Source organism: Rattus rattus, chromosome 8, assembly GCF_011064425.1.
Source record: "Rattus rattus isolate New Zealand chromosome 8, Rrattus_CSIRO_v1, whole genome shotgun sequence".
NCBI lineage: Eukaryota > Metazoa > Chordata > Mammalia > Rodentia > Muridae > Rattus > Rattus rattus.
In genome coordinates, this window is record NC_046161.1 from 71686473 (window position 1) to 71698768 (window position 12296).

The 12296-nt window shown below is 42.9% G+C and overlaps 1 protein-coding gene across 1 annotated transcript in view; it reads right to left on the reverse strand.

Annotated features, from left to right (window-relative positions):
• Lrrc1 (leucine rich repeat containing 1) overlaps window positions 1–12296 on the reverse strand; it is a 118338-nt gene that overhangs the window by 14509 nt on the left and 91533 nt on the right. The window contains exons 9-10 of the mRNA XM_032909372.1: window positions 10416–10534; window positions 9071–9154 (exon numbers count right to left, since the gene is read on the reverse strand). Coding sequence (XP_032765263.1) covers window positions 9071–9154; window positions 10416–10534 — 203 coding nt within the window. The remainder of the gene's footprint in view (window positions 1–9070; window positions 9155–10415; window positions 10535–12296) is intronic.

The following is a 12296-nucleotide window of genomic DNA, read 5'->3' on the forward strand; positions in this document are numbered from 1 at the left end:
GTCTTTTAGAAAGAAAAATATTAGAAACAGCAGCTTCAAAACAGCTCAAGACCTAGTTTATTATGGATACTGAGGAGGGTGTCAGGCATGGAGAGAGGGGATGCTGTGAGGTCATGCACACATCTGTGAGGTTCTAGGCTGAGTCACTTATTCTGTAGGTTTGGATCAGTCCACTTCAACCAAAAGTAACGGCAAGAAACTGAATGAAACCAGGCGTGTAATTGGTGCCTATCCTGGCTGCCGCTGTTTGGCAGCTCTTCTGTTCCAAGAAGTGAAAGCCACAGATGTGAATGACAAGTCTAACCAACACTTGAGTATTCATGGAACTCCTGGAACTACTTCAGCAGTGGCTACCTTTTTTTGTAGAGTTTACCCGGACCTTTTAAGAACTGTCTGATTGACCGCATATCCCAATTCTCTTTTATATGAAAACTCAGTTGGGACAGACATGAGCTCACTATCATGTTACCCGATCATGTGTGTGTATTCTGATCTCTTTTTTGGTTTCACAGGCAGAATTTGAAGGTTCCCTGGCGGTCATCAGGATAAAATGTCTATTATCACTTAGAAATTCTGGGAAGCAGAGTCACTATTTAAATAACCTATTACCAGTTATGTAGGAAGGTGGTATTTTAAACCTCCCTTAAACCACTAATAACACCTTCCAAGAATACATCGGTTTGGATCTGGAGTCTCTAAAAACTACAGAATGTAGCAGGAAACCCTAGTTTAGCTCTTTTGTGTCTATGTTAATTCCAAATGATCCCATCAGTAACTGTTTGCCATTAAGCTGACCCAGGCAGGACCTGGGGATGAGCACTGCAGTCTCTAAAGCAGCAGCTCTTAACCTGCCTAACGCTGAGACCCTTTAATACAGATCCTCACGCTATGGTGGCCTCCCCGCCCGACCATAAAACTATTTTCTTGTTGCATCCTTACAATTGGATTTCGTTATTGTTGTGAATCATAACGCAAATATCTGTGCTATCTGGTGGTCTTAGAGAGGCCTCTCAGATGATCTTAAGTGACCCCCGTGAAGGGGTCACAAGCCACAGGTTGAGAAGCGGTACTCTAGGGGGTAAACTCTTCTGGAGCAGCCATCATACCAATGACTCAGAGAAGCAGCCAAGGTCACATGTATGAGGCTGTTTTCCCATGATTCACTATTGGAAGCAGAATAGAGGCCACATTTCACAGGCAAAAAGGAAAATTTACAAAGAAAACAAAATCTGGTCTGAAAGACAAGGTGAACCAAAAAAATATACATAATTTTAGAATCCTTTTCAGAGCCTTGCTATATTATAAAAATGTTCCCACTTCAGGAACGTTTTTGAAATTATATGGTTTGGGGATTCTACAAATTATTGGACCACACATATAACAAGACATGATCTTTAGTGTGTGCATGCACATATCAAGAACATATTCTAATGTCATTATGCTGCTCAAGGATTTTATTGACTGCACAGTATTTTCCCCTGTAGATACATAACAGATTATTACACAATCCATCCATGTTTGATGTTCCTAGTTAGTTTTACCCCCGCCCCTCCCCCCTTCCCCCCCACTCTGGATGTTCAGGCAGAGTTTCACTGTGTGGCCCTGGCTGTCCTGGAGCTCACTCTGTAGACCAGGCTGATGAACTCAGAGATCTACCAGCCTCTGCCTCCCAGCAGGGATTAAAGGTGTGAGCCACCACTATGGCGATATCATCAGTTCTAACACCTTTGCTTCCCTCCCAGCACTAGTTTAATAATCTGCGGAATGTGATACTGATTATATCACAAAAGTACAGTAAAAACCAGACAATAAGCACATGACACAAGAGACTGGCCCATGACGGCTCCTCTATTTACACTCAGGATGGTTTCTGGAACATATGAGCCACTTCATGTGTATCTAGGATGGGCCGCTTCCTGTGTGTCTAGGATGGTCCCTGCTGTATAAAATCCAAAATACAGCTTGTGTGTGTGTGTCAGTATCCACAGCCTATATTTTAAGAATAAACTTCTAGAGACAGAAGAACAAAGGGGATATGCATGTTGTAAGGTTCTTAATAATCTCGGTAGCCTCTCCTGTGACAGCCCTAGACATCTATCCTGACAGGATACTATGTACTGCCCTGTACTATTTGCCACACCTCTGTGAAAACCAAGGAAGCTGATTCCCCTACTCTCCCTTCCTGGGTGTCACTTGGTTTTGCTTTTGCTTACTATTCCATCTTTTGCTCAGTGACATGAAGAACTTGCTAATAATCAGTAAGATTTTCTTCATTTGGGATTAACTGTCTTCATACCTGTAAGCTGTTTCTTATCCTCTTTCAGATAAGAAATCGTCAAGGAAACAAGTCTATCATAAGTAACTGTTTGCTCCTCGCATGCATGTGAGGCTTGGTGTGCATTTGAAGGTCAGGGGCGATCTCATCTTTTCTAGGGTCTAATTCTCCTAGTTTGTAGACACAGGGTCTCTCGCTGGCCTGGACCCCCTAGTTAGGCTAGGCTGCCAGGCCAGGAAGCCCCAGGGACCCAAGGGCCTCTTTCTTCAGTGTTGGGTTACACACTTAGCTTTTTTTTTTTTTTTTTTTTTTGATTTAAAAAATATTTTACTTTGAGTTATACAATAAGACCATATTTAATTGTACTATCTTCTAGTGACACTGCTCTCACCTGGTGGTATGTGTCTTGTAGGCTTAGGATTAAGTTTAAGGTAATAATACAAAATCATAAAAAACAATATGAATAGACAGATAACATTAAAACAACAAGAAATAACAGTGATAATTTTCCCACTGACATGCAGGTCCTCTCAGAGTTTTTTTTTTTTTTTTTTTTTTAATTTGAATATTTCTTATATACATTTCGAGTGTTATTCCCTTTCCCGGTTTCCGGGCAAACATCCCCTTCCCTCCCCCCCTTCCTTATGGGTGTTCCCCTCCCCACCCTCCCCCCATTGCTGCCCTCCCCCCGACAGTCTAGTTCACTGGGGGTTCAGTCTTAGCAGTACCCAGGGCTTCCCCTTCCACTGGTGCTCTTACTAGGATATTCATTGCTACCTATGAGGTCAGAGTCCAGGGTCAGTCCATGTATAGTCTTTAGGTAGTGGCTTAGTCCCTGGAACCTCTGGTGGCTTGGCATTGTTGTACATATAGGGTCTCGAGCCCCTTCAAGCTCTTCCAGTTCTTTCTCTGATTCCTTCAACGGGGGTCCTATTCTCAGTTCAGAGGTTTGCTGCTGGCATTCGCCTCTGTATTTGCTGTATTCTGGCTGTGTCTCTCAGGAGCGATCTACACTTCTGCACTTCTTTGCTTCATCCATCTTGTCTAATTGGGTGGCTGTATATATATGGGCCACATGTGGGGCAGGCTCTGAATGGATGTTCCTTCAGTCTCTGTTTTAATCTTTGCCTCTCTCTTCCCTGCCAAGGGTATTCTTGTTCCCCTTTTAAAGAAGGAGTGAAGCATTCACATTTTGATCATCCGTCTTGAGTTTCATTTGTTCTAGGGATCTAGGGTAATTCAGGCATTTGGGCTAATAGCCACTTATCAATGAGTGCATACCATGTATGTCTTTCTGTGATTGGGTTAGCTCACTCAGGATGATATTTTCCAGTTCCAACCATTTGCCTACAAATTTCATAAACTCGTTGTTTTTGATAGCTGAGTAATATTCCATTGTGTAGATATACCACATTTTCTGTATCCATTCCTCTGTTGAAGGGCATCTGGGTTCTTTCCAGCTTCTGGCTATTATAAATAAGGCTGCGATGAACATAGTGGAGCACGTGTCTTTTTTATATGTTGGGGCATCTTTTGGGTATATGCCCAAGAGAGGGATAGCTGGATCCTCAGGCAGTTTAATGTCCAATTTTCTGAGGAACCTCCAGACTGATTTCCAGAATGGTTGTACCAGTCTGCAATCCCACCAACAATGGAGGAGTGTTCCTCTTTCTCCACATCCTCGCCAGCATTTGCTGTCACCTGAGTTTTTGATCTTAGCCATTCTCACTGGTGTGTGGTGAAATCTCAGGGTTGTTTTGATTTGCATTTCCTGATGACTAAAGATGTTGAACATTTCTTTTTAGGTGTTTCTCAGCCATTCGGCATTCCTCAGCTGTGAATTCTTTGTTTAGCTCTGAACCCCATTTTTTAATAGGGTTATTTGTCTCCCCTCTTGGTCTAACTTTTTGAGTTCTTTGTATATTTTGGATATAAGGCCTCTATCTGTTGTAGGATTGGTAAAGATCTTTTCCCAATCTGTTGGTTGCCGTTTGTCCTAACCACAGTGTCCTTTGCCTTACAGAAGCTTTGCAGTTTTATGAGATCCCATTTGTCGATTCTTGATCGTAGAGCATAAGCCATTGGTGTTTTGTTCAGGAAATTTTTTCCAGTGCCCATGTGTTCCAAATGCTTCCCTAGTTTTTCTTCTATTAGTTTGAGTGTATCTGGTTTGATGTGGAGGTCCTTTATCCACTTGGACTTAAGCTTTGTACAGGGTGATAAGCATGGATCGATCTGCATTCTTCTACATGTTGACCTCCAGTTGAACCAGCACCATTTGCTGAAAATGCTATCTTTTTTCCATTGGATGGTTTTGGATCCTTTGTCAAAAATCAAGTGACCATAAGTGTGTGGATTCATTCCTGGGTCTTCAATTCTGTTCCATTGGTCTATCTGTCTGTCTCTGTACCAATACCATGCAGTTTTTATCACTATTGCTCTGTAATACTGCTTGAGTTCAGGGATAGTGATTCCCCCTGAAGTCCTTTTATTGTTGAGGATAGTTTTAGCTATCCTGGGTTTTTGTTATTCCAGATGAATTTGCAAATTGTTCTGTCTAACTCTTTGAAGAGTTGGATTGGTATTTTGATGGGGATTGCATTGAATCTGTAGATCGATTTTGGTAAAATGGCCATTTTTACTATATTAATCCTGCCAATCCATGAGCATGGGAGATCTTTCCACCTTCTGAGGTCTTCTTCAATTTCTTTCTTCAGTGTCTTGAAGTTCTTATTGTACAGATCTTTTACTTGCTTGGTTAAAGTCACACCGAGGTATTTTATATTATTTGGGTCTATTATGAAGGGTGTCGTTTCCCTAATTTCTTTCTCGGCTTGTTTCTCTTTTGTGTAGAGGAAGGCTACTGATTTATTTGAGTTAATTTTATACCCAGCCACTTTGCTGAAGTTGTTTATCAGCTTTAGTAGTTCTCTGGTGGAACTTTTGGCATCACTTAAATATACTATCATACACACTTAGCTTTTTAACAAGGCCCCCAGGGACTGAACTCAGGTCCTCGTGCTTGTGGGGCAGGCATTGTATTCACCGAGCCAGCTCTAGCCTTGTCAACTGTTTCTTGGATGATTTATTTCCTCTTACAGATTTAGGAACGTACTCTCAGTCTTCAGATCTTAGGGCCAACTGTAATTTATTCTACTATGTATCGAATACTTATTCTATATTATACTTTCTATCAATAATCTTAAACTGGAAGGGCAACTTAGACTAAAACAAATTTAATGACAAGCTGTCTGTGGAATGAATGCTCAATCACCACAGACATTTCTGAACATCAGAATACTTATAGGGAATTAATATTTGTATACTGCCTGAATAAAACAAAAGCTTTCCTGAATGTTGTAAAAGTTCTACCTTATCCTATTTGACCAAACAGGTTATGATATAGTTGGGACACTTTGATCTCAGTTTGATCCAATACAGAAAATAAACAAACAAACAAACAAGCAAACAAGCAAACATATCCTCTATGTTCTAAACCTGGCCATATGCTCGATTTCTTTTGGCCAGAAGGTGCTTCAAGGAAGCGCTTGGCTGGGAATACTGAAGGCGCTGTCCTCCTGCATCAGACCCACGCTCACACCAGCTCCTGCCCATGCTCTCCTCCGCTTAACTCTTCCCCATTCCCAGAGTGTACAAACATAAACCACAGAATGAGAAATGAAACACACGAGTAAGTGCTGGGAGCTCAGACGCATGCCAGGTGGAGCGAACAGGCCCGGTGGAGCCTTTCCACCGCGAGCCAGAATCACGCTGACAAAGCACGATGCAGTGAAGGTGGATGAGGCAGCAAAAGATGCCTTTCAGGGTTTCTGAGTAACTTACAGCGTAAGTCACAGAAAAGCATCCTTTTGTGACTAATCTCAACCAATGTGGAAAACACATACTGAGCCAACGGACCGGCCATGCAGTCATTGCATCCATTTACAGAGAGGACGGCCATACTGTACAAGGCGGAGCACACACGGAATGCAGCCAGGTTGGATCTTCATGCTAAGGAAGCCAAACGGGAGGTTGAGATGGAACTGTAGTCAGAACAATACTTACAAGATGACAAGTTTACCTGACTTTTCTAAAACTCCAAGCAGCTAACAATTAAGAAAACAAGAGACATTCATTGATTTCCAAATGGTTACTACAAATAACACCATGACACAGAAACTGGGCTCTTTACTGTGACCCAAACGGTACAAACATCTTCCCCTCAGTCATTGGGAAAGGAGACAGAAATACATGCGGCTGAAAAGTAAGGAGACTGACAATGTGTAATACCATCCAGTAAGACGACGACACAGTACAGGGAAAACTACAGGGCAAACCAACAGCAGTTATACAACTAGGGATTTGGGTTGTAAAAACAGATTCGTTCTTATTTTGGCCTAGATATACTATGTATGCAACTTAACTGATCGAGGGAAAAAAAGCTAATATATTTTTTTCAAAGGAAAGCATAAGATTTGATGGAGTGGTATCCGCATAGAGGTAGAGCTGGTGTTCACACACACGGACAATCACGGGGAAGACCACACTAACTGTACACACCGGTGACTTAATACGTGGTTGGGACACTCTGTGGTTTAGTTGTTGAGCCCTGAGGAGCCAAGCAGTCAGATCGTTTCTCACGGGGACCAAGCATGTGACCCACAGCAGAGCGGACACATAGACTTGGTGAGTTTCTTTATCTAGGGTGGGCAGAGCTGAAGATAGTCTAGAAAGATCTCACTCCTAAGAGTCAAAATGTTTCTACTTTATCAAGAGGATAAAGAAAAAAGCATCCATTTTATTCACTTATAAAACCCTTCGTGCCAGGAAATCAACCAGAATGTACCAGAAAATAAACAAAACATGAAGATGTAAGTGCCTTAGAGCTAACCATGCTTGGTGGTGGACTTCAAAGACACAGAGGTGCTACGTGAGACTCTCTAACCAGAAACACTGCTGGAGAGTCACTCTTTCAAAACAAAGACGAGTCCCTGTTAAAATGACAGAGGCAGCTTTACAATTTAAAGATTTGCAAAGTTCTTGGCTAAAATGTGTCCCTGGAAGAAAGGATTCACAAGGGATCCAGAGACGCTGGGAGAATGCTGTCATTAAACTTCAAAGTAGCATTTGCACCACGATGCCCCTATGCTGTACTAATGTTTAGAGCACCCAGACTAAAGATCACTTGGCCTTTCCTTACTTAACCAAGGGTTCCCACACTCTCCAGAACGCACTGGTGAAAATGCACTGCTGCGTCAGAATCCGCTGCTTGGCCTGCTTTTACTGACACAGGAATCAGAGATCAGGTCAGAGGTTATTTTGGAGCTAAAGACTGACCGGCCTCAGTTTCTGCATCTGTGAACTTAGGAGGTCATGACTTCAGGAGACTGAGTACGTTGACCACACAGAGGTGCCATGGACCACACAGGGTTAAGGAAGAGAGTGACACATCTCCTTGTGCTGGCTCTGCATCCAGTCCTATCTCCATCCACAAGTGCTAGTCTACAAGGGGAAAACGCGTGCTCACACTATCGGCAGTGCTCCGGTTTACTGTCTGCAGAGGAGAACCAAATGTTTTGAAGAGCAGACTCTTACTTGTGTCCCGATTTGGCTGAGAGGTAGACTTGAGTAGTTCTGTTGCTGACAGTTTGGTTTAGATGTGATGGCTCATGTTAAAGGTGTGTCGGATTAGAAAATGTGCTGTGCTCTTAATCTGTATCCTGTCATTTCCACTCAGGAAAGTTATCCCTGTAAACTGGGCTCTGTGAGCAGAGAACTAATTGAGGAAAAGAAAGAGGAAGCCCACACACCCTGTATAGTAGCCCTAGAAAAGTAGGTGGGCCTCAGGTTCTGGCTGGTTAAATACCAATTTTGAAACTATTCCAAGAAAGAGGGTGGAAGGGTCAAAGGAAGGAAATATGAACAAAAACTGAATCTGGCCAATGATCATGGCAAAGAAAGAGGATTTTTCTATGAGGGCCCAACAATCAGGAAGCCTCACCAATGGTCTATTCCATAAAGGGAACGGTAAGGACCATAAACTCAGCCTTTAGCTGTGTTACAAGCATTAAAAACAACAAAAGGGGAAGCCCAGTCTTACTCCTTCCAGTACAGATCTCCCAGCCCCCCCGAATGTAAACCACCACAAAGGGCCCTGGAGACCTCCACACTTTGTGCTCTGTGGGGTATCTCTTTGGTTGGCACTTCACCTCCTCTGATGGACTTCAAAGCCTCTGAAAAGCCTAGAGCTCCTTTGTGCAATGGAAGCTGGTTGTCTCCTTTTACTAGAGGGATAGATGGCGGTGAGAGGAGGAGGGTGGTGACATAGGAGGAAGAGGGGGTGATGGTGGTGGAGAAGGTAGGTATGCCTTTGTAAAGGCTTCCTACCTAGACATTAACGTGTCCTGGTTTAAATCTGTGATGAGAAACAGGGTTGTATGGAGGTCCACTTTTATAAGCACAGTAACCGTCTATGGTTATATGTGACAGTTAAACTCGAAATCATCCACATCCTCTGGCAAACTCCCAAATTTTTGTAAATAGAGCTGTTCTCTTTCTATCAAAATATCACTCTCTTTCTTCTATTTAAATCTTATCAACATGCCTTTCTCAGCTCTCTTTAATGTTACTGATAACCACTCTCGGATTCAGTCCTCCAACCACGTTCACGCTCATAACCTTAAATGTATTATACATCTATTAAACATTAAAAAGAATCAAGCCAATGCTCAAGGACATTTTTCAACCTTTAAATGTAATAATTATTACCATTTTTATTTCTTTAGCAGCACATACCTCTTTTGGTAATGACACTAGTTTATTCCTGTCTGCATTCAAGTTGTTCAACTTCTTAAGTTTTCCAATGCTCGTAGGTAAGGTCTGTTAAAATAATGCTTTTGTTATTAACTGATCACTGACTTCTTTAAGCTTAGCTCAACAGAAAAAAGCAATTATGTACAAGGACTTTAAAAGTTATCAGCAAAAGAAAATACTTTTTGAATATCTGAGGTCTGTGATGGGATCTTGGAGAAACGTAATTAAGTGTTCTGACTTTCTGTTGATGTGGTCGTATGTTTGAAAGGAAGTGAGTGAAAGGCAGACAGGGAAAGGTGATGTCTTCCACTCAGACAAGTGTGTGTTCACACTCTCAAGGCTTAGACCTGCCCTGCTCGCATACCAGACAACCACTGGTGGACGGCAGCTCTGACGCGAGAAGGCCAGAACGCTGCACAGCGACTGTGAGCCTAGGGGAGCAGAAAGACCCAGGTGGGCAGGAAGAAAGCTAGGCAGGGCTGGCGTGCACAGCAGAGCCCTCGAGCAGCAGGCTGGGCTCACTGGGGCTCTCTACCATCACAGTAGAATCTGAGGGTGACTGCTGTTACAACTTTTATTTGTAAGCCTAAAACCACGGCTAAGGCAGGACTTTAAAAGTACTTTTCGTATATCTGAGGTTTGTAATGGGTCTCGTGTGATGGGAGGTTTGATGAGGGAGCTCCTGCCAGGTCTAAGTTCTCGCTCTTCTTAGGCTGTCTCTCACTGTTCTTTCCACCAAAGGAAAAACTATTTCACTTAACAACACAGAGAGGGGGAAGAAATGGAGGGAGCACAGGGTAAAGAAGCGTGACCACGGGACAGTGAAGAGAGCACAGAGGGCTTGCCTCTTGAAAAGGAATGCACAAGGCGACTGCAGTAGAGGAAAGGGGGATGAACAGAGGACCTGACAAAGCAAAGGGAGGGGCAGGAAGGGAGTGGACCACAGAGCCTGCCGGCCACTGTGCTGACCCCCCGGGTGTGTGGCGTGTGCTCTCTTCGCCCCTGGTAGGGAGAGGAAGCTTGGTCAAAGTGAGTCTGGGCAGCTGTCTCCAGTCCCTGTTTTTAGGGTGCAGTTAGCAATGGTCCTGCTCAGTTTTCAGACACCTTTCTCCAGCTCAGAAGACAGGACAGTCTAAGCATCCACACCCCAGGGCTTTCCCGGGGAGTCACCATTCCTCCTCCTGAGCAGACTCACACCCCGGACACATGCAGCTTACAGGTAGGCTTCACTGGGGATAGGTGTGGCGGGAGCTCAGTAAGCACACATGCTCTGCGTGTGGAAAACACTCCTCGCTTATGTAACTGAAGTCGGTCTTCAGGCACTTACCAGGAGCCGGTTTTCCGTAAGAACTAATTCCGTGAGATTTTCACAATCCCCAATTGCTTCAGGCAACTGTGTGAGTCTGTTCTGATCCAACTTCAAGATTGACAGCTTCTTTAGTTTTCCTATAAAAATGTCATTTAAACTCATTAGCTGTGATTCTTTGCCTAATGACCACTTGGGGTTTTTTCCCCCCATCTGCTGTTCTTTTTCATTTCAAATAATTACTTGTTTTTTTTTCTTCATCCAGCTTTTCAAACTGATACTGTATCAGTCTCATTTAGATCACTAAAGGTCAAGAGTCGGAGTAATTTGTTCAGCACATCAGAAAATAGGTAATTAGAAACAAATCGTTTGAAAGGACTAACTAAAAAGACCGAAAGCCAGGAATTTTGACGAAGGACGAATAGTTGTCTACTGGTGCACTCTTAAGAGTTTTGTGGATGGGAGGGACCCTCATGTGACTCCATCATCCCGACTCTAATAGCTGAGTAGACCCCTGTGAACGCAACAGCTCAGTGAAGATCCTACCTGAGGTAGCTCTGGGTGTGCAGAAAGATCAGAAGCTCCAAAGAGCTTCTGAACAGGAAGTCTTGACAGACTCCCAGAGGACAAGAGGAAAGAAGAATGAGTCGAACAGCCACCTCCAAGTCCCCAGGGAAAAGAGAAAGAAAAAAAGTCCCTACGCCATTCAGCTGATGTCAGGGAAACAAACAGCACAGGCACCCCTCACTGTCTACTGAGATCCGAGCATGACGCCTTCCCCCATCAAATGACACAGAAACATGAAGCAGGGCAAAGAGAAATGACGAAGAGCTATCTGATCTTGAGCAGAGCCATGGGGCAAAGAGTCAACAATTAGTTCACTATGTAGCCTAATCGATAACATAGTAAGTGCCGGGTAGCTCTCCACATGCCCTTGCCGTCAGAAGTCATGCTGGTATTACACAGGGCACAGGGCAGCTTGAGGCGTCTCCTTAACCCTATCCCAGCTGGAGGTTCTACAGCCTGAATAGTTCAGGTGAATGTGATACTTGTTTTCTCCAAGAAGGATCACAAAGTAATTTGTAGCAATTATGTCTGTTTTTGTTAAAGCTTTCAAATGAAACTGAGATTTATGATCGACAACATTTTGCCCATCTGAACTACAGGATACACTAAGCCTGCTACAGAGGGCCGTGCTACAGACAGCCCTTTAATGCTAACAGTAGGTCAGCTCCTCTCTGTGGATTCCTCCGATTCCAAATCTAGTCTCGACAGCACATGATGCCATATGATTCTGAATGATCTACAAAGTCGAAATCCCCATCCGGTTTTAACTGGTACTAACCAAACATGGTGCCTGTAGCCTACCTAGCTAACCGCTGCCCTTGGGTATCGTTTTCATTCTGGCCTTGGCCACACTCTTCTTTACAACCTGTGGTTAAACACAGGTCCTTACTATAGGCATGAGGGAGCACTGGGATGGGGATACCCTGCCTTTACACTCTCTCTCCCTCTCTGTGTGTATGTGTGCATGTATGTGCATGTTTTAATTCCATTTTGATAATTTCATTTAATTAATTTTTAATTTATTGAGTCTGTTTTCAAAATTTCTACATTATATAACTTTCTATCTGAGAAATTCAAACAAATGAACAACAACCAAAAAAAGCACATTAAGAGACATTTATTTTTCTTACAGGATTAGCAGTACATAGGAAAACATTATGAAAATCTATATTAAAAAAAACAAATTTAGGACACCTTGTTTATTAAGACAAGAAAGAGATATGATAAAAAAAAGTTTTCTCACAGTTTAAATTACATGTTTTTCTATCATATTCTGTAAAGACATTTTTCTATCACATTCTGAACTAACTTCTCACACGGGTCTAAGTTCTTTTA